Below are 27,541 nucleotides of genomic sequence, written 5' to 3' on the forward strand. Positions count from 1 at the left end.
GCTAGAGGGAAATCCTGCCTCTGGTGTGGCCCAATGGTTACATCAACATTTGTTGCATGTGGGGCAGAAGACAATGTGGGCTGTAGCCCATTGGTGGGCCTGCCTCTGACCTTTGCAGAAGTCAGCAGAGCCTGGCAGGAGTGCACTGTATGCTATAAAAGGGACTTACACCAAGTCCCACAGCAACATGGGACAAATAGCAAAGGGGCCAATACCCCTTGTCAAGTGGCAGATAAGACTATATTGGGCCTCCACTCATGTCAGAAGGGCACTAATATGCCGATATGTGGGCACAGGTACTGGACTTCTGGTTGCTTTTCCTGCACATTGTGTAGACCAGCGGATAGTCAAAAGAGACCTGGAGCATCTCTTTGCAACCTATGGCTGACCACAGGTAATCGAGAGTAATCAAGGCACCCACTTTACCATACACGCACTACAATAATGGGTGAAACAATTAGGCATCAAATGGAAGTTTCATGTACCATATAATACTATGGGGGTAGGCATGATAAGAGAGGTACAATGGTTTCTTAAAACCTGGCCTGAAGTCAGACACCAAGAGTCTATGTGGATGATCAACCCACTTACGGATACTGCTATGGTGTTTGAATGAGAATTCCCAGAAGGGGGCACTGAGTTCCACAGACATGCTAACACACATTGCTGCCTCTCCTATACAGCTGTTAAGTACAAATCAAGGAAGAATTTTTGAAACTGAGGTTTTACAACCAAAATACTATCTTGTTGCCAGCACCAACTGCAATAGGTCCTGGAGACTCCATTCAGTGTATGTGGCCTTGAACATTTCAACACACGGACCAACGATAGCTTGCCCTCCTGGCACCTTGGGGACAAAGCCAGAAAGTTGGCCTCCTGCATATTCTTGGATTAAAAGCAGAGTGGCCCCCAAAGATCACAGGAGTATATTCTAAACAGCCAGAAGGTACGAGCATCTAATTGGGAGTTTTATCATTACCGTCAGTGCATATACCCCCACTAGCACTATATATAGACCCCTCAGTAACCTCCACAGGGAGAGGGATAATGGTATAGTAGATGGGACCCACCTCCTGCCACAGTCTTATCACATAGGACCACTCTCTTGTATGTATCCTACCTGATGGACAAGATTTGCCTATGCTGTCATTAAAACATGTGTCTTATCACTGGTAAAGTAAATCTCCTCTAATGTCTTTGTGGACTAGGCACACACCCTAGCAAAAAACTGCTACTTGCTGGGGTGCATAGAGTTCCCTATCAGTACCGCTACTGGCCTCATGTGGAAAGCATGAACTGGGACTGGTTTGAATACAGCTGGGATGACCACTTGGTAGCAATCGATCTCCTTGGGCTTCAGGATGAATATTACTATAATTTTTGTTGTTATAAGGTTCCAGCTTTCTTGCACAGGGACCACTGCAGATTGATTTCTCCTGTAGAAAGTGCGAGTCATGAACTTATCTGAACAGAACTGGTTTGACTAAAGCTGGAATGACCACTTGGTGGCAACTGATCTCCTCAGGCTTGAGGATTACTGTTAATTTTTATTACCTGTATCGTAATTTTTGTTGTTATCTGTATGTTGTTGTTATCCTCTGTTGCTGTTGTGGAATCTGGTTACAATGCTCCAACTTTCTCGCATAGGGACCATCGCGGAAGACTGAGGGCATGTAGACTGTGAGGTGAGAATCCTGGAGGGGTGGAGTGTGGCGAAAATGAAGTTCCTAAGGCCAGGATCCTCACCTGACCCTAAACTACTTGATGATGTAATAGGCCTATTGCTAGGCTAGTATTTCCACACCAGTAGGCAATGAGCTATTATTGACTGCATCACTATATAAAAGGCTCCACCCAGTGCTGGGTGGAGGCAGAGACAGAGGTGGTTTAAGGACATGCAGACTGCTAGATGAAGATGTGATTCTAGTACTCAACCTGCCACTGTGAGTATAAAGCTAGGTATAACCTTTTTACCCCAAGAACTTCCATTGTCATTTCTTGGTCTCACTGAATCCATAGTGAACTTGCCTGGGACTGAAACCCTCAGGCATAACAGAGCAAATGAGAAAGGGACTGACTGTCTGAGAGATTCAAGACAGAACTAATATGGATTAGCCACTGGATGAAAAGAGGAAGGATGTTATTTAAATTTGAGCTGGGTAAGACAGAAAAGAGGCTAAAATGATTACTAATGGATTTCTAAATTGAGTGAGAGGAGTAATCTTGAAGGGGTTGAGAGATTTATGTATGTATGGGATATGTCATCGGTCCTTAAAGATATGGGAAGGAAAGAAACCAACGAGGAAGAAAAGAATGACAGGAGAAGAGGAAAAAATATTTAGGGAAACCACTAAGGGAATATAAAGAAAAGCAAACAAAGGAGATTAAGAACACGTTTTCATTCTCAGAAGGGTAGTTTAGTACAGGTGGCAAGCTTTGGAATCATATGATTTTGTATCAGTACTCTTCGATGTGACCTATAGTAAATCACTCAACCCCTCTGAATCTGTTTCCTCATCTATAAAATACTATCCTCACAGGGTGGTGTGAAAGATTAAGATAACAAATTGCCTAGTATAAATAGTATAACCAATGGCTGGTTTCTTTCTCTTTTCTGTCTTCTGGTACACATTATGTCCCCTAGTAGGCCCTTCTACTTAACAAATCATTATCTAATTCCACACATTAAACTCTTTTAACTCTAATTCTAAATCAAACTAACCCTGGATCACCTTTACCCTGTCACAGCACTTCTCACTTTCTAAAACATATATTACTTAATGTGTATTATTTGTCACCTCAAGTTAATATGTAGGCTACTTGGAAATAGAGATCTTGCCTATTAGGTTCACTGATGCATCCTAACACTTTAAAAGTGCCTCCAACTATGGGCACAGAGTAGGTGCTCAGTAAGTTTTGTTTTCTTTAAATTAATGGTGGGTAACATTTCTAGATTTTCCCTTTTGATCAAATTATGCTTTCCCTTTCTCCCTGTACTTCTTTTCACCCTTTTTGATTTGTGCTTATAACTCAAGTTCTCTTTAAAACAATCTTAATGAGCTTCCTATCATCTTTCAATCTTGACACTGATCTCAAAAAGATAGCAGGCACCTGCATCTTCTTTACCTGACACTTTCTCAGTCTTCTTTTCAAGCTACTCTCTTTCTTTCTACACATATATTGGAAGGGAGGAAGTACTTGGCTTGAAGCTCTTCTCCCCTTACTCATTACTTTTACTGTTAGGACCATTCTCAAAATTTAGCCCTTAAACTTAACAAAAAATTTCCGAAGTATCCCACTTTCAACACCATGTGATTGGCTGACTAAAGGATTATCTCTAAAAGATATTTTTTGATAGCTAAAATTTATCAATTTTCCCCAGATCCAAGAAATCACTGTGTCTAGTTTTTCTACTAAAAACATTATCATGAAATCCTTCTAGTAAATAAAATCCATCCAGCCTGAAACCATGAAAATTTTTAATTATTTTAATTTTTATACTTTATCCACTAAAAAATTTTATGTAATAAAAAATTCAGATTCTGTCATCCCACACCATTTTAACTAAACTTTTTATATCAGGTCCTAATTACTCTTAAAGTGAATCCCAATTATGTTTTCTCAATAGAATTTTTCAACCTCTCCATTTATCCAATCTGTATGAGAATCCTAAACAACTAGTGGCTCTTTATTCTCTATTTCAACTTCCCAATTATCACTAGGTCTTACACAGAAAAAATGGAGTATGCCCTAATCAAGTGTTGCAAGAAGTGGGTTAAACAAAGCAGGACTCCATAAAGTAAGTGTGTTTGGTGCATTTTTTTTAAAAGCTATAATACATATCCCAAACTTTATCTGATCCAAAAAATCTTCCAGGAACTAATCTTTCACACAACACATGCTGAGAAATGCTATAAATGGGGTCAAATTCAAAAACTTCCTAGCATGATTCTTTAAGGTCTTCTATAAAGTGATTCTTCAATTGTTACCTTTGTTATGCCATCTCCCTACCTGAAGTAATCTTCTGCCTTTATACATTGTTTACATGTTCACATTTAAAACTTTAGTCAAAATTTACTGCCTTACAGAGGCTATCCAGTCACTGCCAATTTCCAGTAACTTTAGTATACTAATCAAGTAAACATTTTGGAAAAATGAGGTACTCTATATAATCCAATTTTTCAGTCACTTGAATATTATAGTTTAAGGACCAAAAACTTTTGAACAGAAATCCAGAACACATTACTTACCTTTCCATACAAAACACAATTTAACTTTCTGAATATATTTATGTCTACTTTATTTTAGCATATCTGTCTTGTCCTTCACTATTAAGCCTTTTATTCTTAAAGGATTCAAGTATATGTTTTGAGTTAACTTCTTTCTCTCCACCTTTCCAACCCCAAGTGGACTGAAAAAAGATAACCTAGTTTACTAAAATTATATGCAAAGTTCATTTAGCTAAATTTATAATAAAGACCTCAAGTGTTTTCCTGAGTGTAAAGGAACAATATTAAGCACAGGAGTACATTTATTTCTGCTTAGTAATTTTTTTTACTTTTTGGCTCAGCAGACTCTTAAAATCAAAGAGGACCAGACAAGCAACCTTGAATCTTTCTTTATGTTTTGTCTTTTGGGTTATTGGGAAGATATGCAGAGATGTATTACAAAATTAACCTAAACAGCTATTACTATGGAACTATGGTAGGAATTTTACATACATTATTTCACTGAGACCTTGTATTTATTCCAAAAGAAAGATCATAATTACACTAAATATTAAACAGTAGCTTAATTCCCTTGTACTAAAATAAAGCACAATAAGTAGTATCTTCCTAGCATTTCAAGAAATTTTAGTAAACTGACAACACATAATCATTTGGAGAAAGAATATTAAAAGTAGCAACATACCAGCAGAAGCTGAAGTCACAGTTTCAACAGCTTTGGAAGCATCTGAATCTTTTCTATTTCAGAGAAGAAAAAATTTAGCAAAGACTGAAATTCTAAGATCTAAAACTTGTAAAGATGCAAATCCTAAAAATAATTAAGAATAATTCCATTTCAATGATGTCCTATTTAAACTGGAATCAGGGTGACAAAATATATTAAAGATATAGTTGCAAAAATTAAACATTTCTAATCCATATGCACATTGGTTGTCACATATGAAACCACGTATTTACTTACTTTAAAGTAGATACAGACATTTTCTTTGAATCTGATGTCTTTTTCTTTACCTCTTTGTTCTATGAAGGAAAAATATTTTGAAGAATTTAGTTTCTTCCCAATTATAAAAGGTAATTTAGAAAATACACAAAAGCATAAGAAATAGAAAAAAAATAATCTAATGTCTTCCTACCTTAAAGTATAAATGTTTATTACTTTTCTATTTATAGATAGAATAAAAACATTTTCTTCAATTTGTGATCATACAACATAAATTTGCCACCTTTTACCACTCATTTACATTTTCTTATCACTATCTTTCAATGACATTACTTCAAACAGCAATATGGAATTTCAGATGTCTAACTGCTACCACCCTGGTCCAATCTACCATCATCCTTTCCTTTGATTACTTCAACAGCCTCCTAAATGGTCTCTCTGCTTTCTGTCTTTGCCTTTTCAACCATCCCCACTCTATTCTTAACATAGAACCAGGTTCATCTTGCCATTCCTAGACTCAAAACCTTTCATCACTCATAGAAAAGTCAATACTTACAATAGCCTGTAAGAGCTTATACCACACATTCCACCTACTCTCTACCCCAAAACCACTATATATCTGTTCCTATCCTTCTCTACTTCCAACCCCAAGATATACTCCTCTAACAAACTTTAGGATCTCAATAAAAGGCATGTATTTCAAAGATTTTTGCAGTTACTGTTTCTTCTGTCTGGAATGCTCTAATGCTGGTAACGGCTTGCTCTCTGGTTTCTTAGAGAGAAAGGACAGGTAGACAAAATTGTCCAAGCACACTGTGCCCATCAGGTTGGGACCTCTCAGGAGCTTCAGGTGCTCATCCCTCAGGCTGGCAACACAGCTACGAGGCCCCCCACTGTGATATGCAGCCTGCTGCACCTTCATCCCAGTTGGCACCAGCTCACAAACCAGCTGCCCCTGCCTACAGCAGCTGAAAATACAAGGCACAGAGGCTTCTCTCTGCACACTAAGCCCACTGACCCTGGCAGTGGAAACAGGCCCTGCAGCCGGGAAGCAGGAAAGATCTCTTTCCTCCCAACAGGCACCACCACTGCTTGCCTGCAACCCCTGCCATCTCTCCAGGGGCTGAGCAGCTCCAGAGAGTAGAGCTTCTGGGCACTAGAGGGCACCACCTACAAACATGAAATGTCAAAGGAACCTGGTTCAAACTAAAATCCCACAAATACCAGAAAGAGGGCCAAGTGAAACTGAACTTGTCAATCTTCCTGACAAGAGATTTCAAAGTAAAAATCATAAACATGCTCATGGAGCTACTGAAAAATATTCAAGAACTCAGGAAGGAATTCAGGAATGAGATACAAACGTTGAAGAATACAGTATCTGAAATGAAATATACAATGGAGGGATTAAAAAGCAGATTAGATGAAGTAGAGGAGAAAGTAAATGAAATAGAAATTAGAGAAGAAGAATACAAAGAAGCTGAGGCACAGAGAAAAAAGGGTCTCCAAGAATGAAAGAATATTGAGAGAACTGCGTGACCAATCCAAACGGAACAATATTCACATTATAGGGGTACCAGAAGAAGAAGAGAGAAAAAGGGATAGAAAGTGTCTTTGAAGAAATAATTGCTGAAAACTTCCCCAATCTGGGGAAGTAGATAGTCTCTCAAGACCATGGAGGTACACAGACCTCCCAACACAAGGGGCCCAAGGAAGACAATACCAAGACATATAATAATTAAAATGGCAAAGATCAAGGATAAGGATAGACTATTAAAAGCATCCAGAGAGAGAAATAAGATCACATACAAAGGAAAACCCATCAGGCTATCATCAGACTTCTCAGCAGAAACCTTACAAGACAGAAGGGAGTGGCATGATATATTTAATGCAAAGAAGCAGAAGGGCCTCAAACCAAGAATCCTTTACCTGGCAAGATTATCATTTACATTTGAAGGAGGGATTAAACAATTTCCAGATAAGCAAAAGCTGAGAAAATTTACCTCCCACAAACTGTCTCTACAGTGTATTTTGGAGGACTGCTATAGATGGAAGTATTCCTAAGGCTAAACAGCTGTCACCAGAGGAAATAAAACCACAGTAAACAATTAATTACTAAGCAGAAGCAAAATAAAATCAACTACCCCCAAAGTCAGTCAAGGGATAGACAAAGAGTACAGAATATGATACCTAACATATAAAGAATAGAGGAGGAAGAAAAAGGAGGAAAAATAAAAGAATCTTCAAATAGTTTGTAATAGCGTACTAAGTGAGTTAAATTAGACTGTTAGATAGTAAGGAAGTTACCCTTAAACCTTTGGTAACCATGAATCTAAAGCCTGCAATGGCAGTAAGTACACACCTATTGATAATCACCCTAAATGTAAATGGTCTAAATCCACTAGTCGAGAGACAAAGAGTCACTGAATGGATAAAAAAACAAGACCCGTCTATATGCTGCCTACAAGAGACTCACTTCAAACCCAACGACATACACACACTGAAAGTGAAGGGATAGAAAAAGATATTTCATGCAACTAATAGGGAGAAAAAAGCAGGAGTTTCAGTACTTGTATCAAACCACTGTTCACTGCTTCTCAGCATTTTTTCATTTCCATGCAATCTTCTTGGATCTCAGCCAATGTTTGCTCTAGGTTTTAGATGTAATGTCCCCAAGAATCTTGCTGAAAACACTAAATTAAAATTTTGTAAGTCTTTTTTTGTAGAGGGTTGAGCTATAGCACTTTTTCATAGTTGTAAGGGTTTTGTTTTCTGATCATATTTTTTTCTAGATGAAGTAGAGGAAAACTGTGTGAGTATGGACCTGTGCCCATTTCTCCAGAAAAAAAGGAATGCTTGCTTTCACCAGATTACTGTTAGTGGTGGTTGGAAGAGTAGCTAAAAAAAAGGTTCAGCATCGTAAGGACTGCGGTCTGTGCTAGCTTGTAATTGAACATAAGGTAATTGACTTTGTTAGAGCTGTGTAGACCTTTATTTTAATCCTTCATGTTTTAATATAGGGATGTGAAAATTTTTTACCTTTTCTGTAACATCTCTTTATTGATACCGAAGAGCAGCAAAATGGAATCTGTTCTGTGAATCACTGCTAAAGTCAAAGCCGGTACTAACATGAAACATTAAATATGGCAAAAGGTTTTGCCTTGGTTTTGACTATTAAAGTCAAAATTAAGATCTGGATTAAGGAAGATATAGTGCTGCCCTTCTTTTTCATAGTTTGGGCTTCCAGGTTATTTTGGGCTTAATCTGGAAGGAAATCTTACTGTCTTCACCTGTGGCAACAGGCCAAAAAAAAAGACTATCCAGACATTTCCAATCTGGAGAAGCCATAACCAGAGTTCTATAGGGAATCTCTTCCAGTCAATTCCTAGGAATTGCTCTATTGTAACAGAGAAGTCATGAATTAGCCTTGTAAGACTCCTTTATTCAGCACTATCCAGTCCAAATTTAGTTGAAGAACATCAATGTTTTTGACAGGTAAATGGCATGTTTTCCAGTTTCCGATGATGGTATTTTCCCCTATTCATTACTATGAAAATAAGGATAGCAAATGTGATGAGCTCTTGGACTTATGCTGCTTGTACTTTACCAACCTTATCAAAAATTCATCCCAGAGAATCATTTTAATGTGTGAAATACTCTAAATATATCCTAACTTGCCTATTTTTCCACATTAAACATTTCAGAGCCAAAGACTGACCTCTGCAGTTCTCCAAATTTAATGACCATCCAAGTCTTGCTTAAGAGTCAATGGCATAAGCTTTCTCCTTGTATTCTCAAGGTTACTACTGTATCCAAGACCATTAGGCATTACAATAGGCTGGTTGTTTAGATGATCTAAGTGGACTAGAGATTTTTTCTCTTCCTCCCTTTAATCAATCTGCTAAGCTTTCTTTGCTTTTCATCATTTGCCTAACTCATCCTGCAGATCACTTCTAGACAAATATTTCTAATCCATCCATTTCATTATGTCAAGGCCCTGCTTAAATCCTTGAATAACACTGAACTGTGCAGGTATTCCAGTGTAGGTATCACTTTTAAAAAAACATTCAGAAACATCTTAGAAAGGTCTATTAAAGCCATATGCAAGGATGTTAACTGAAGTCCTAGTTCTACTAGTGAAAAATTAGGAATAATTTAAATATCAATCCATAAAGAATTGGTAAAATACCTGTGGTTTATGCATACAAATACAACCAGAAAGAAGTTAAAAAGAATGAGGAAAATCTATATGAACTAACATGGTTGTAACTCCAAATCAAATTACTGATTGAAAAATATGCTACAAAGCCCCTATAAAATACACATTCTTCAGCAAAAAAAAAAAAAAAACCCACATATACAGAACAAAACTTACTGGATATTTTTAAGTACTTCCATAGACACTATCTATGTATATATAAACAAAGGAAAGAAAATGATCTAGAAAAGACTAAACTCATAAACACTGATAATTCTAAGGAAGCAAAAGGCCCAAAAGAATAAAGTTCAAAACAGGTAAAACTCAATGGTTATTGGAAATCAAGTAAGGGGTTACTTTTGGTAGAAAGGAGGATGTAAGGATTTGGAAGAAGTATACAAAGGGCTTCCAGGATGTTGTCGATGTTACAGTTTGTGACTTAGGTAGAGGGTTCACAGGTGTTTGATAATTTTGTTAAGTATTTTCTCCTAGTCTATTGCTCATCACTTATACTGTTTATACTAATATATAATATATGTGTACATATATAGTTGTTAATTTCACATATCTGTTGAGTGTACATTTATGCTTTATGTGTTTTTCTGTATGTGCCATACTTAAACCAAAAAAGCAAACCTAATCAACAAAACATCAAGATCTAAATCCAGTTTACCTGTGATTTTTTCTTTCCTGGAACACATACTTTCACACTTTTCCCTTTTATCAGAAGAGGTGTTGTTTCAATGTACTTCATGACTGCAGTAAGTGCTTCTTTAAACTCCATTTCCAAGTAAGCCTAAAAGGAAATGTGCTACCTTTTAGTTAAAAAAAAAAAAAAAATCTACCTTAAACTTCTCTGCATGACTTAATGCTTAATGCTTCTCTGTTGAACATAAAACCATGAAATTAAATTACCTCAAGTCCTGGTTGCTTTTCTTTCTGTTTTGCTTAAGTCCAATTTGATCTTTAGGATGTTTTCACATATGAAATGGGCATTTAACCTTATGGAATTTCCATACCATCACCAAGATAGTAAGACAGAAACAGGGGTCCATGGCAGGCTCATGGAACAATAAGAAATGGAGGGCAGGACTCACTGAACAATCAGAAGACAGGATCTGGTCTAGCTGCTGTAATTTTTAAGGATTCTTAAACAAAGAAAACACTACCAGTGATATTCCTTCCCCTGTCTTATTTCACAATTTTTTATGTTCTGCTTAGCTTAGGGTTGTTCATTATTTTGGTGAACTCCTTATTTCACAATTTTTTATGTTCTGTTTAGTTTAGGGTTGTTCGTTATTTTGGTGAACTCCATTATGTAAGGTAAAAGTGTATGAATACAACCCAAATACGAATGTAAAAAATACTGTACAAATGAAGTGTTCTTTTTTTTAGTATGACCTTACTGGTGTGCTAAAGCCGTGGATAACAAACTATGGCCTGTCATCTGTTTTTGTAAATAGTTTTTTTAACACAGCTATTCATTTTATTTATGGCTATTTTTTCTACTAAAATAGCAGAGTTGAGTTGCTATAATCCTATGGCATGAAAAGCCTAACATATTAATTATCTGGCCCTTTACAGAAAAAGTGTGCCACTCTGTTCTAAAGCACCTAAAACTGTATTTTGGGACCTTGTTCATTCAAATACAAACATTTACATAACTCTCAGTTAACAATTACATATGTAGTAGAAGCAGCAAAAAGATCCAACAACTGTCCATAATAATGACTTTGTATGGTTTTTAGAACAGACTGAATTGACTCACCTCCTTTCTATATGGAACAATCAGGACATCATTAACCTTGCCAAATGGTTGAAATATTTTTCTAATATCTTCTTCAGTACAGCCATCCTCTGGTAACTCAGATATAAGGAGAACTGAACAACAATGAGAAGACTGGTCTTTCCAAAGCTATTTTGGGGATGAAATTTGAAACAAACCAAATTAATCCATGAAGTACTGTAATAATAATCCCTAATATAATTTCTTCTACCATTAATCTCAGTCTTTTAAATAGTCTTGTCTAAAGATTTTAGCACAATAAAAAATATTTTTTTTAATACTCAAGAAAAGTGTTAAGAAATATGTTTTATATTTTACTACTCAAATCTTAAAAGTGGTCAGAATTTATAGATCACCAATCACAGAGGCTCTTTTCTGTTTGGAAGAATTTATAAAAGAACAGACCTATGTATGGAACGGTCCAAAACTATTAGAGCTTTTTATAGGAATGTGCATAGCCTATCACACTAGTGAAGCTGAATTACAGTTTTGTTCACTGTGTTCTAGTAACTGAAAATGGTATCTAGATAGGTATACTATATTAAAAAGATTCATGTGACACACGTAATTTGAATACACTGTAATATCAAATTTATACCAAATGTTAAAACTGAATTTTAAAAAACTTTCAAAATGTTCCACTGCCACCATCTAGAAATCTTGAAACAAAATGAAAGAATTATACAGATTAATTTGGCCTCTTCAAAATATTCCCTGTACTCAACATTTCTTCCCATTGCTCTTCAAAAGTCTGTAATTACATGTTATTTTAAGTTTATCCTTCTAGCTGTAAGCTCTTTGGGTCAGGGGACTGTAGCTGTTAAAAGTATTTAGACAATGATAAGAGCAATGTATTCTAAATACTTGAAGACTTGTTAATATTACAATGCACTAAACACTTGACAATCTGGCCTATTAGTTATTCTGGTAGTCTAAAGATGAGTAAATACATTATTTATTATAGTAGTAATTTAATTGATACATACCATAAAACAATGCCTCAGTATTGTGACTAGCAATACGGTAACTTGCAGTATTATAACTTTAAATGTACACCAATAAATTCACACCCAGAAAACAGACTATGCTACACTGGATAACAGAGTATTTGAATTCTGAACTGCACTGCAAAAGTATCACACAGATTATAAATGATTCATTTTCAGTAGAGACTCACTCTTGTGGCTTACTAAAAAAGACCACAAATGATCATTAATGTTGCTGGTGATTACATTCACTTCTCCAATCAGACAGCAAAACTCATCACAAAAATCTTGCTTGTATAGCTAGCCAAAAACACCACACCATCAAATGTTCACACTTCTGATAATCTAATGTCAAACCTCTAGGACTTGTGAGCTAAAAGATTTTCAATTATTACTGGACTTTTCTTATAGGAGAAAAAAATAGAATACTCCATATCAACAATCTAATAAGTCACAAACTTTTGGAAATATGAAAACAGTTCAGACAACTTTATTTTCTCTTTGTCATAACCAATGTATGCACACACTTGCAATAACGAATTAAAGAACTACTGACCTTATGCTGAAGAGAAACAGCTTTATCAGACACCAGTTTACATTCTATTAAGGTATCATCTTCAAGATTCTTTGATTTGTAACGAGTAGAATGTCCTCCTAAATTTGAATCACTCTTTGTCAAGGTTGTAGGTTTAACTGATGGTTTTGATCCACTGGCAGTTTTAGGCTTTTGTGCTGGTGAGTGTCCTGTATCAATTGCTTCAAGATGCTTCTGTTTATTGAATTCTGACCCATGCCCAGAACGTTGTATTACATCTTCTAATGCTTTTTTTCTGTCTAGTAAAAAAGAACACAAATAGAACTTCAGTTGAAAAGAACCTAGGGTAGGACTATCTCGTCACATATTTAAAAAAGAATAATCCTTCAACTGCCCAGATAGTTATCACACAGAGTTGATGTTAGTTCAAACAGGGAGCAAATACACACAAAAAAAATTCTTAGTCTTTAATTCTTTATTCGAAAGACTTTTACACGAAGGTCCTTTAATTCAGTGAGCTTCTCTTACACTACTGGTCTTCCAACTTTTGGTTTCAGTATCTCTTTCTTAAAAATTGAAAACTCCAAAGGGCTTTTGTTTGTGTTAAATTTATCATTATTTATATGAGAAATTACAATAGAATTTTAAAAATATTAACTCATAAACTATGTTAACATAAATGATATGTTTTTATGAAGAACTTTAATTCACAAAACAGAATAGTTCAATGAGTAGTACTGCTGTACACTTTCCTACTTTAATGTTAAGCTTAAAACAAGACACCTGAATAGTCTTATCTGCTTCTGCATTGAAAATGCATTATTTGGGCACAAAATATTTACATATTTTGGTTGAAATATATAAAGAAAATTCAGCTTCACGAAGACATGTAGCTGGAAAGAGGAAGGCATCATAGACCACTGAAAATCTCTTAAGAGAAAAAACATGCAAAAGCTATTTCTAGAAAGGTCACTGAACCAATATTAAGGTACAGGTTGAAAATATGAAAATTTCAGAAATGTTTTACATTCATGGAAGACAAATCTTATATAATGATAATCAATTATAAAGGCAAACTATGTATATCCTTGGTATGTCCTGTGTATGTCCTTGTTTTTTTTATTTTTGGTTGGACAGATGGGTTACATGAAGTTCTGACACATTCCTCTGACAGTTAAGAAAGGGAAAAAGAATGGACTACACTGAGACATGGGTCAGATTTCATATAGCAATTCTAAAATTCAATAAAGTACTTCATTTCTTCAAAAACAGCTGAGGCAAATAGCTCAAAATGTCAACTTTTGTTAATATTAACAGTAGTACCTAAGTCACCATTTCAAACTTACTAGAAATATAAAAATAACAAAATTCAAATAAAATTAGTCAAAATAAGTAGACTTATCATTCATGACCATAACAGTACCTGATGATCTCACTGATCTCTTCATTGTCCTTTCAGGGCTAACTGATCGATAGCATTTTGGACTACCCCTAAATGGATTTCTCATTCGATATGGTGAACGGGACCTGGATCTGAATCTAGAAATCAAACGATGGCAAATTCTTGGACTTCGACTTCTTGGCCTATGTATGTAACGCACTGGGCTTCGAGATCGATGGAATCTGTGACTGGAGCTTGACCTCCTAGAACGTCTAGGACTGGAGGAATGAGAACGTCTTCGTGGAGTTTCATTTTCTTTTCTATTGCCCTCATTTCTATAAAGTATGGGGGGAAAAAACCAGGATTCAGCAATTTAATATAAATTTATCTTAAGTGACAGAAGTACCTTCTTAAAACCAGACCTCATTAACTAATACCAAACTCTGATCCCATGTGCTTACTTAAAATGAAAACCTGTTTGTTATGATGCAAACTAGCCTTGTAGATAAATAAGAAACAATCAGAACAAATGATCATCCCTCTAACTGCTTGGATCTCTGTTTTGTTAATTTACTGAAGAATATCATAATCAATTTCCTGGGCTTTTCCTGGACCATTATTACATTCAATTATGTTTAGAAAGTATTAAGTTATATAAAGAATCTAGGAAACATTTACATAAATGAATGTTTTCAACAACTTTTTCCAAAAGATCATCCATCTACAAATATTTGATTGCTGTACTTGTATATATACACAGTGAATAGGGACCCCATAGAGAATAAAAAGCTTAATAATACCATTCCCAGCTTTCAAGGCATTTACAATCTATAATCCCACAAACATAAAACAAAAAAAAGTATAAAATATTTTAGAAAAAAAGTTCAGAGGGGAGCTATCATATTTAAACTGGGTAATTAAAAATGATTCACAGAGGTTGTTTACATTTGTCTGCTGTTTAAAAGTAAAAATGGTCAAATCAAGACTCAATTCAACACAATACCTTTAAAAAGTTACTTATTTACTTTTCAAAGAAAATTAACTTTCAGTAATACCCCTATTAAAAAAAATAATTACCTTCTTGATGGGAGGATCTCAGGATTCCAATCAGGATACCTGTTTTAAGAATAAACAATATTAACGAACAGTTAAAACAAGACTCTAAGGCTCAACCAATCTGTCCCTACAATATAGCAGAAGGACTATTCAAAACTTAAGTTTACACAGTGATTCATTAGTATACTAAATTATGAAAATTTTCTTGGAAGTAAAATATTTTCAGTGTCTAAGTCAAAAAATAATCAAAATATTGTGGTAGTAAGCAATTCATGGAAAAGATATACAATACCCCATACTCTAAAGGCCTTAAAATTTATTTAAGTAAAAATGCAATACACATAAAAATGTTAAGAGGTATAAGACACAAGATTAGGTAGGGGTTAAAAGAGGGAAGATAGCTCACACACTTTGCAGAACTCCAGGGGACACCAACCTACAGAATATGACACGAACAGTGCCCCTTACATCATATCAAGTGGTCATCGGAGAGATATCTACTGGGAGGAAGTGAGGGAGCACTCACAAAAAAGTTGCTTTTCAGGTAGCCCTTAAAAAAAAGGCTATCAACAGACATGGATCAGGTTAGGTTTCATGTAGTGGCAGACATAAAAGAAGGATCTGAGGCAAAACATGTGTTCTGTTCCAGAAACCAGTCTCGCTACAGCATGGAAATGATACGAACTATCAGAGGGGTAAGCCTGGAAAAGTAGCTCAGAGACTAATCATGAAGGCCCCTGAATCAGGTAAAGGAGGCTGTACATAAGTAAAAGCAATGGGGAATCAGTAAACACTTCCGTAGTGAAGAGAACATTGGAATGTTTCAGCAGAACTGGAAATAAAGATCTGGAATTAAGGGAAATGACAAGGGCTGAGATCTTTAGAAATCAGGCATGCAGGAGCCATAGCTATAGTTCTAAGAATGAGTGAGACTAACACAGAATGAAGTTTTTAGAAAATTGAGGGCTGAGGACAGAATCTTATATACACCCACTCTTAAAGAGTAAAGCAGAAAACTATAAACCAATGGAAGAGATAAAGGGTAATCACATAAAGTAAAAGTAGGAGGAAGAGTAACATCATAGAAGCCTAAGAAAAAGACATCTTCATCCTCAACTTTTCTAGAGAATCTGGACTCTAAAGGTTAATTGGAAATAGTGATTAAATTAAAACATCAAATTACTAATATTCAGGAATACAGTTTCAATAACCGAGAGAGGAGCCAGGTTAGGAAATGGACGCAGCAGACTCCTGTCAACAAGTCACCTGGCAGGCAAATAAAATCAGGTCAAAACCTTAGTAAAGGTAAAATGGTTTTTATTTGTTGCTCTTCATTTCAAGATACTTTGAGCAGATTAACTCAATAGCAATAGTTAATTCCCTTTTCCTTGCCTGCTTCTACTACAAAGGCTAAAAAGAAATACATATTTTTTTTCCCACCCTCCTTAGAAGACAGCCAGTGATAGGTTCTAATCAATGAGACATAGGCACAAAACCAATGGCAGACTTCTTCCTGCTTCTTGTCCCCACCTTCCTGCTTTGAGAGCAGGTATGATGCCTGGAACACCTTGTAAACTGTAAGGTGACAAACCATGAAGACAAAAAAAGTTATCTTTAATCCAATGATCCATCACTAGAAACAAGTGTCAAAACATGGATAATTTTGTTTCATTTACTCCCACATTTTAAAAAACTCTTGTTACGCTGTACCATCTAAGATAAATTTCTCCTGTTCTGGTATAGTGTTTAAGAACAAAATCTTTGGAATCAAACAAAGCAGGATCTTTGTAGGTACTGCTACTTAATGGCCATGTTTCTGAAAGCCAGTCACTTAATATGAGTAAATCTTAGTTTTCTCATATGTACTATGCTGGAAATACAGATTGACAACATGTATAAATTATTAAATTTTCAAGGTTCTCCAGTTTATGGATTCACAAAAGCTTGAGGATTATTATTCAAGAATGGTAGTAATGTTTTAGATGTCCATTAGGTTGACTGTTAGAATAAATATTCTTGTCTCTGATGCCAAGGGCAGAAAAGAAAAGCAAGTAGAGTTTGGACTACCTAGTTAGTTTAAAATGTGTTTCAGAAGCATGATACTCCTTACATGGGCAGTATAATATAATGGCTAAGAACAAGAACCTAAGTAATTGACATTACTTGTGTCTCAAAATGATGCAGTAAGTACATACATCACCTTTAGTTCTGTGACAAAAATGTTCAACCTAAATTTAGTAATGAGGAAACAAACAGAGAAGTACAGAATGTGGGACATTCTACAAGACAATTTTCCTGGACATTTTAAAAGAAGTCAACATCATTAAAACATCCTCCTCCAAAAACAAGAAAGTGTGGAGTGGGGCTGTTCTAAATTCAAAGAGACTGCAATGCATAAATCTTGACTGAATCCTGCGTTGAGGTGCAGGTCTGGGTAGGCAGGGTTAGTTATAAAAGGCATTTTAGAAACAAGTGGGAAAACCTGAACTTGGCTTATGTATTAGAAGGTATTATGAAATTGTTATTAATCTTAAATGTGTTATATTGTGGTTATAATAGATAACCATTCCAAAATAATTCCCATATTCTTCAGAGATAGATGTTGAAATGAGAAGTGATATGTCACAATGTTTGTAAGTTATTTCCAAATAGTTCAAAAGAGTGTATGTACAAAGATAAAATAGATGTGGCAACTGTTAGTAAATGGTGAATAAACATGAATATATGAATGTCTACTATCCCTTCAACTTTTTGGCAGCTTAGCAATTTTTCAAAACAAAATGTTGAGTGGGAAAAAAGGAGCAAAGATTCTATGAACTAACAGACTAGTTCTGCCAATTATTTGCTGTACAATAGTAGGAGAGTTGTCTATGCCTTAGTTTCGTCACTGATAAAATCAAGAATAATCATTATATATGTATCTCACAGGGTTGCTTTGAAGATTACATAACTAATGTAAAGCACTTAAATAATGCCCTGAACACAATAACCATGTGGCTATTATTATTATTATTATTTTATTAAGGTATCATTGATATACACTCTTATGAAGGTTTCACATGAAAAACAATCTGGTTACTACATTCACCCATATTACTGAGTCCCCTCACCTTACTCCACTGCAGTCACTGTCCATCAGTGTAGTTAGATGTCAGAGTCATTACTTGTCCTTGTGCTACACTGTCTTGCCCATGATTCCCCCCACACCATGTGTACCCTCCTCCACTCTTCTCCTTTGGTAACCACTAGTCCCTTCTCGGAGTCTGTGAGTCTGCTGCAGTTTTGTTCCTTCAGTTTTGCTTTGTTGTTATACTCCACAAATGAGGGAAATGATTTGGTATTTGTCTTTCTCTGCCTGACTTATTTCACTGGGCATAATGCCCTCTATTTCCATCCATGTTGTTGCAAATGGTAGGATTTCTTTCTTTCTTATGGCAATATAGTATTCCACTGTGTATATGTACTACATCTTTATCCATTCATCTACTGATGGATACTTAGGTTGCTTCCATATCTTAGCTATTGTAAATAGTGCTGCGATAAACATAGGGGTGCATCATATGTCTTTTTGAATCTGAAAATTTGTTTTCTTTGGGTAAATTCCTAGGAGTGGAATTCCTGGGCCAAATGGTATTTCTATTTTTAGTTTTTTGAGGAACCTCCATATTGCTTTCCACAATGACTGAACTAGTTTACATTCCTACCAGCAGTGTAGGAGGGTTCCCCTTTCTCTGCATCCTCGCCAACATTTGTTGTTCCTAGTCTTTTCGATGTTGGCCATCCTATGGCTATTATTATTTTTAATATTAAATCTCTGAAGCACTGTGTCTTTCCTTAAATAAACCAACTACTCTTTTATCATAATCTAGGAAGATCTAACAAAGACAAAGGGAGAGAAGAGATAATAAGCCTTAAGAAAAGGATTAGGCACCTAAATATATATCAGTAGAGGAATAACTAAATAGGCTGAGGTACAAAAACAAAATGGAACAGAATGCAGCTTAAAAAAACAAAGAATGGAGTAGCATGTATTTTACCATGTAAAGATCCCAAGCACCTAAGCAAATCTAATTATCTGTTAAATTTTTTTTGTAGTGGAGAGAAATCCCTTAAGGAATTAATGAAACACACACAACTTGAAAATGATAAAAATGTAGGATACAGTAATAAAGTGGCAGACATGGAAAACAAATACTTTAAAACCAGGGTCCTATGCATGAAAAAATAGGCTTATATACACAGAAGGCTTTAATAGGTATACCTGCTATTTGCTCTAGTAAATTAATGGCAATGCATGTAGCTAGATAATGCCTACCTATAACTCACTCCCACCTAAATCCTTCACCTTCATAAAAAGTAGACATCTCACTGGGTATCTGGAGGAAAATTGGTGGCTTAGGAGAGATTTTCCATTTATAGTGGCAATAAGGCCTATCCTATCCAGGTAACAAATAATCTCTGTATGATTACCTATGTTTGTCTGTACAGTACTTATATAGGGAAGCAACTCCAATCTCGAGTCTTAGCCTATGATTCAGGTAGGGCTTATGTCATCTCAGCACCAAGAGTAGCCACATGACACCAACCGAGGTAGAGTACCCTATTCCCACAACCATTACAATTGGCTTATAGATAAACAACCAAAAGTGGACCAAAAGAGTCAAACCATGGACTTCAGCGGGAGTTATGAGTTATGGGTTTTTTTTCATGTTTGTTTTTAAACTCCTGGACTGCTAGCTATACAGACCACTTAAGTCCAAAACACTGGGAGTCATTCTGCTTTGTGGAGAAAGTATGCCTAGGATTTTAGGAGGCCAAAGCAGAGGGAACAGCCAAGAAATGAAAATATTTCTTAAACTTTGATTTTTATTCAAACATCCAATTCAGCTGTTCCTGAAACTAGAACCACTCCCTAAATGTCCCAGTTAAATGACCTAATAATTTCCCTTAGTTTAAAAACTACTTTGAGTTAGGTTCATCACTTAAAACCAGAAGAGTACTAAATAATCTCACAAAACATTGGTCATGTTTTCATAAAGAACAAAATGAAAAACCAAAACAGGTGCCACAAAACCATTTGCCCAACATGTAACTATCACCAGTCTGGTGACCAGGAACTTGACACACAAGATCAGCATGTTTAATGCTGCTGAGGGAATGCAATTTAATCTCTTCTTACTACAAGGGATATAAGAGAATACTGCTAAAATCACACTTTTCACCTTCAAAGGTGCCCTATCTTAAAGAAGCACAAGATGGAAGAACTGAAGAACCAATGTTGTGGAACGAATACAGCTAGCTTGCTAATCTCCTACTTAGGGTTTTCTCTGAAAGTAGGGTCTAAGCCAGAGGAAAGCTTTAGACCTGAAACTAAACACTGATGTTTGGTTTGGATGACTTTTAGTTATTTATCCTTTGGGAAAAGCAGAGGGAGATAGGAGAAGGAAAGACTATCTGAACTGAAATAGATAAACTGTCCCAAAGTAGGTGCCAGCAAGGAATGAACCAACGGTTTAAAAGTCTACCGAGATTAAATTAGGAAAAGAGACAGAAGAAAGAATCATACTGAATTTTCTCCTTCTGGAAAAACATTAAATATATTTCTACAGAATTAGTATTATACAAATAGCCTTTATAAAATATTTTTTCTCACTGGAAAGGAAGTACAGCAGAGAGAGACAAGTAGTGATTTCATAGCATCTTATAATACTGATGGACAGTGACTGTAATGGGGTATGTAGTGGGGACTTAATAGGTAGTAACCACAATATTGCTCATGTGAAACCTGAATATAAGGTTGTATATCAATGAAAACTTAATTTAAAAAAAGAGGAAAGAAAAATTTTCTCTGAAGTAGCACACTAAAGGTATTAAATACTCATACATGAACATTAACTATTTTGTAACTTTGCTACCTATAAAAAAGAAATTGTTCTTACTGTTGACGTAACTGTCGGCAGCTATCAATATGAGTAGATGTATTCTGATGCTGAATCCAATCCTATTGTAAAAAGAGAAAAGTGCTCAAATTAGAATATTATTCCTCATGTTGACCAATGAAATTAGGCTTTTAAAAGTGACACAGCATACTTTGTTTTTTCAAAAGTTAAACAAATCTAGTTACAAATAGCATTTGGCTATTCAATAAAATTTTCACAAACAAAAACAAAAGACCTCCAAACAAAGGTACTTAATACCATACCTCACTGATGCCATTTTAAAACAGTTTAGCATAGAAAACACTTAAAAATTATACCCATGGATACTCATTTTGAAATATATATTTAACCTTGGAAAAAAAAACATGGATCAAAAATAACTCATCTCAAATAAAAAAACACTCAAGAGAACACCAAAATCTCCATAAATAAAATGGTATGTGAAATGGCATCCTCAAAATATAGTCTCAATGACTTACACCTCTAAAATTCAAGCTAACAAACACTACCAAAAAATCCTACCTCTTAGGCCAGTACCATTCCAAACAAGGTACTCACTACATTGACAAAGGATCAGATTAGTAAAAATATGAAATCCGCTGCTAGTCAAATCTAACTTGTTTTCAGGATTTAAGGGAAAGTAACACCATTTCAAAGACACAATATCCCTTACATATACAGAGCTTTACAATGAACAAAATGCTTTCTTATACATTCATTTACAAATCTGCCCTAAAATTACATTCTATACCCATAGATAGCTCCTGGAAGATACATCTGATATTTTTTTAAAAAAAGACAATACAGTTTTCAAAGATACAGTCCCCCACGTGAAATAATCAGTTAAAAGCAATGTGTATATTACTCAATGTTTTATTGTTTCTCTAGCATTTGGACAGGCATAAAAACTTACTGAACAGTTCTGTATTTCAAAACATTCTTTGAGGAAAGTGTTATTCATTTCCATTTCAAAAACATTTACTTTGTTATTCAAAATGAACTAGAAATTTCCAGTTAAAACCACAGTTGACACTAATTTTGGTATCTGCCTTATCAAGAATTATCTGAAATTTAAGTGCATTCTACTTGAAATACTCAGCAACAAGTTATGACAAACCCTAAACTATCATTAAGCCATGGAACTGACTGTGGATTATAAAAAATGTTTGCATATCCTGCTCAGTGAAACAAACAGAAGGCTAGAAGAGACTGTTAGAGTCTCTTGTACTGCTAAACCCATGTCTTTAGACAATTAACCAGACATTGCTTACATTCAAACAGACATACTGGCAAGTAGTGTGTTGGGCATGATTTATTTGGACCATAAAGTTTTATTTGAATGAGTTGCCAACATTTAAAAATCCAGAGATTTTACCCCCAAATCCAGATTTCCAGCTTTTCTTGAAAAAATAAGATGTTAATACTAGACATGTATTTTATACAGCAACCATTAGCTGATGCTTATGCCTGCCCTCTTTAAGGCAGACTCTCTCCAGTTCTACACACATGTACATATACACACCCATTATCTATTATCATTTAACAGGCCCACTTCACTCACTGACATTACTTGCCTTAAGCTCAGTAAATATACCTATGTCACCCCAATTCTAGACTCTATAGTAACTAAGTAAGGGTCCAAAAGCAGTACTGCCTCTCCTGAAAATAAGAGATAATTACCTATTAAGCAGGAGATGGTACAAGGACTGTAAACTTAAAGTGAGGCCAGAATCAAACTGAAAATACCTATCCATGTCAGAGTTTATCCTCCAACTACCTCAAAAATCTCGTTTGTCACTACTTTCTTGAATTATTTCAGTCAAAGACATAGCTTCTAGACCAAGGACAACTTCTCTTAATGTCTGAATCCCAATTCAGAAAAGAAATAAATTTCATATTCTGTTGTTGTCTTATGCAGGCTATAGTTTAAAAGATTCAGAGGTGGGGAACATACTGTCAGATATTACTTCAAAAAAATTTTGCAACTGGTAACTTACATTTATTGGCTACTTATAATGTCATATGTATGTACACACACACACGGCAACAAGATATATCATGGAAACAAGACAGGTAGTCTGTACCACCTTAGCCCATGTTCACAAATCCCTATTAGTTAGGTCTGTTGTGCTGGTCTAACTGTTAAAGTGTGTGTGTGTGTGTGTGTGTTTGAAATGGCAATCAATCTCTCTCAATGCTCAGACTTTCACCATCTTTCACTTGAGTAGCTAGGGAAGCTATATTAAATTCTGGTCTAACTGTTAAAGTGAGTGAGTGAGTGAGTGAGTGAGTGAGTGAGTGAGTGAGTGAGTGAGTGAGTGTGTGTGTGTGTGTGTGTGTGTGTGTGTGTGAAATGGCAATCAATCTCTCTCAATGCTCAGACTTTCACCATCTTTCACTTGAGTAGCTAGGGAAGCTATATTAAATTCCTATCCTCTCTCTTCTAGTTTTTATTCACCCCACAAGTCAGCCAGATTTATCTCCCAAAAATACACTTTCAACATGTCACTTCATGTTATCTGGAACCTTTATTAGCTTCCTAATGCCTCTCACCTCAAGTCTAAACTCTTCAGGCTAGCTGTTGAAGGTCCCTGTACTTGTTCCTATCTGAAATGTCATCCCTCCTCCCCCATGTATATTCAAAGCTTACTCATCATTCAAGACCCATCTCCAACCTACCCCATCATGTCTTCCCTCCCAGATCATTCTAGTCCAGGTTAATACAGTTTGTCACTGATATCCAATTAGTCTTATCAAACTATGTAAGTCTTTTGATGTCAGAAAGTATATTTATACTTCTTTTTAATTATATACTGCTAAATGCTCAATAGGTGTTGATGAACTGGTAATGCTGGCATGAATTAAGCCTGAAATCAAAATAGAAATACTAAGTATCTCTCACCTATAGCATAGCCCAACAAGTTAAATACAGGTCACCAAACCATGTGCTACCTTCTGGTTTTTTCAATTTCTTAGTTGCATAATTTTTCTCTTCAATGAAGACTAAACTGTTTAAGAACATATAAATTTTACATAGCTTTTCATTTCTACCGTAGCACCTACTATAGTTCTGTATAAAACTGGTAGTCAGTAAATGCCTACTGAATAAATGGATACCTTTTCTATTCTACAGAATAAAAATTTAAACTTTTAAGTTAAGGTATTTTTCTTGGATTCATCATAACTAACTGAAGTTCAAAATAAATGAAATACAGAGAGGATTAACACTCAATTTATTTTATTATTTATGCCAGTACTACTTCCAGATTACAACTAAGTGCTATGAATTATTCTGAGATTTTTGAAGACTCATCTATCCCCTTTGATAGGGTTAAGACTAAATCTGGCCAAAATGAGAAAGGAATGCTACTTTCCTTTGCTGGAGTTAAAAAAAAACATCAGCTCTAGGTATCGGATTTTGTTGGCTAAAACCTAGTGGGTGGGTAATAGACAATAAAAGGGCAGCACTGAAAGGAGAAAAAACAAGAGACTAGAATAAACATCTATAGATTTTTAAGCCTATTCAGAGGATACAACCAGTGATATGGCCTTGAATCAAAACAAACCTTGTTCCTATGGAAGTACATTCCTTCCTAATCATTTATAATATAAATATATAAATCACATTAGTAAAGAGAAGGAGTGGTTTCCAACAACATGTAATAAAACATTCTGGGAAATTCCTACTCAAATCTACCAATGATTACTATCAAGCACTATATTCTACATTACTCTTCAGTACCTCTATAAAATACTTCCTTCTAACAATACTAACTATGCAAGTACCTAAGACTTCTTTATTTTTTTAAAGATTTTTCATCTAAATTTCTATGATTTTACCCTTTATTCTCTGAGCCCATAGTTGGTCCCAAAATAATTCATCTTCACTCAATTTTGCTATGGATTAAGTTATTTTATAAACTCCTCAAAAAACACTAAAAATCCTAGTCCAGATAGTCAGAAAATATTTAAATTGACATTAGCTGTCTTTCAGTGTAAGACAGGTAAATATATGCAAGGCTACAATATGCAATATATGCAGGGCTACTGTCCCTTAAAAGCATGTAGTACAAATGTTTTATTCCAACTTTTTATATTTTTATACTAACAGGCTCTCTTATTTAAAGGCGACTGATGTGACATTGTCTTATAATTTACATAGTTTGTTGTATAAATTTGATGTTGTATAAATTTTCTGGGATAATACATCAAAAGTTCAAATCAAATGGACAAACCACACGGTGTGCCCAGTCCCCAGAATACAGAAAGTCTAACACTCAACTCAGTACTTAGGCCAGCGCTACCTAGATTACAACTAAGTGTTGATGTTGCAATCAAAATTAATTTCTGCATTTATTTATTGCCTAGTTAACACCATCTGAGAATTTAAAGGGAAACTTGAGCGCTGAGTATCATTATACAGTGATCTTTAAAAACACTCACCTTCAAATGACTACATTCTACGTTACATAGAGAACACAAATGTGGAAATATTCTTGGAGAAGCTGCATAATAATCATTCATCATAGAAGGAGTTGGAAGTCTCTTCATCTTTTGAGCATCAGCATGTGAAAACTTTGGTAGCCATGATGCTTTCACAATTCCAAAGGGAGACTGAATGGGAATATCAGCCTCTGACTGGTAATTCTTTTTACTTCCTCCTGATCCATGTACATTGGAAGAATTCACCACAGGTTCACGTGGGATCCGCTCTTGCTGGCTTACAGATGAAATTAATTCCGATGAAAAAGGTTGCTGACTCATAGACGGAGGAATGAGAGACTGATTCATTGTCTGGTTAACAGTTTGGCTAATGGCCTGGCTGACAGATTTTACAGGTTCAAGGACTGACTGTCCTCCTGAAATGTGTAAGCCTGACATCTTGGTTCCACTCTCAACTGGAAAAAAGGACTGATTATTGGAGGACTCACTGGGGAAGTCCATCGGTCGAAACACATCTTCAACAGGAAACATAGAATTACATATCACATTTTGAGTAGGAACAGATCCAGAAATGCTCTGCTGTGACCGAAATTCATTCTTAACCTCATCAGTTGGAATTTCAGGATCATATATGCGTACTTCAAGAGGATCTTCTGTGTAACCGTATTTGCTTGCATGCCCATAATCAATCACATTACTTGAAACTGCCTCACTACCAAGCATTTCTTTATTTCTGCTCTGAGAAGGTAAAATAGGTAATCGGCGCCCCATTTTTCGCATTCTTATATCCCTTAAAATTAATGGCATATTTTCAGGAGTTAGCTGTTCATCAGGATAGCGACTGAGTTCTTCTAAATCTTCATTAGATAATCCAAAACTTGCTAAGATACTTGAGGCACTCTCTTTTGTATAGCGGCTCTGCACTTTAGGATTCTGCGCTGTAACCTGTGTTACAGAACTCTGTTTTACTCCAACTGACGCAGACATATGAGGCTCATCATCCCACCGGCTACCATGAAGCTTCCCCTTCTTTTGTTGTGCTTCATGAAAATCCAATTTTTCTTTGGTCAATCTTGGGTCAGTTCGGTGTTGAGTTACCTGAACATTCATTCTCTGTGGTCCCATGTTCTGATAAGACTCATGGCCAGCAAATCTGTATGGAATTCCACGGGCTCTCCCTGCTGGGTAAAATCTTGGAAGACCCATACAGCCAGGCCTCATAAATGGTCCTGGAGGCCTCATCCCAGAAGGATTAGGTGCTCGTGGCCTCTGAAGTGGAAAGTTTCCTCGAGGATTAAACCTGGGTCTCGACATGGCTATTTTCAAGAAAGCCTGATTTAATAAAGTATAAGGTGGTGTTGAACTATGTGAGGCAACGGCATTCAGCTGCTGAAGCGCCAACTGAGTCTTAATCTGAGCAAAGTGCAAAGGAGATGGGCCCAACAGAAGTGGGTTTGCAATGCCCAGGTTCAAGGAATTCACAAGTGGTGCGAAATTTTCCAAGAATAACACAAAGCTGAAAGTTAAAACACAAATATTAGATCATTTTAACTCAAACTACTTCATGAAGTGGGTTCTACAGCCAGTGTAAAACATTCTGAAACAAAGCCACGAAAGCATTCTGCATTTCATATACTTTCAGAGGTAGTGTTTATGAGAATTTTAAACTTTCCCCAAAACTTTCTCTTCTTCTTTCCCAAATTCAGAACACAAACCCCAAACCGCAAGCCAGTTTCTGTAATACTGCAGTGCACTGGGTGCTGTTCTAGGTGCTGAGTGGTAATTACCATTTATTTTAAATAATCTTGGAAAACACTGGGGATTTATTTCACTTTAATACTGGAAAAAAAAGATGGAAGGCATTAAAATATTTAGAAATGCACATACACCTAATATATACGTTATTAGATGTAAAAACAACAAAAATTGGAAGTGCAGGCACAAAACATTACAAGACCCATTTCTCTAAGATAGTCTTCCTTGGAATCACATCCAATAAATTCCATATGGCAATTAGACTATGCTTACATTTATTGTTAAACAGTTGTTTCCTT

General features: G+C 35.6%; 1 protein-coding gene across 7 annotated transcripts in view; it reads right to left on the reverse strand.

Annotated features, from left to right (window-relative positions):
- The window catches only part of ZNF638 (zinc finger protein 638), a 134,346-nt gene that overhangs the window by 40,227 nt on the left and 66,578 nt on the right, over positions 1-27,541 (reverse strand). For all 7 annotated transcript variants that reach the window (XM_057497104.1, XM_036908334.2, XM_036908332.2 and 4 more), the window contains exons 2-10: positions 25,488-27,003; positions 21,045-21,106; positions 15,127-15,165; positions 14,092-14,384; positions 12,690-12,967; positions 11,130-11,276; positions 10,035-10,157; positions 5,188-5,246; positions 4,912-4,964 (exon numbers count right to left, since the gene is read on the reverse strand). In XM_057497104.1, coding sequence (XP_057353087.1) covers positions 4,912-4,964; positions 5,188-5,246; positions 10,035-10,157; positions 11,130-11,276; positions 12,690-12,967; positions 14,092-14,384; positions 15,127-15,165; positions 21,045-21,106; positions 25,488-27,003 — 2,570 coding nt within the window. The remainder of the gene's footprint in view (positions 1-4,911; positions 4,965-5,187; positions 5,247-10,034; positions 10,158-11,129; positions 11,277-12,689; positions 12,968-14,091; positions 14,385-15,126; positions 15,166-21,044; positions 21,107-25,487; positions 27,004-27,541) is intronic.

The sequence above is a fragment of the Manis pentadactyla genome, chromosome 2, assembly GCF_030020395.1.
Source record: "Manis pentadactyla isolate mManPen7 chromosome 2, mManPen7.hap1, whole genome shotgun sequence".
Lineage (NCBI taxonomy): Eukaryota > Metazoa > Chordata > Mammalia > Pholidota > Manidae > Manis > Manis pentadactyla.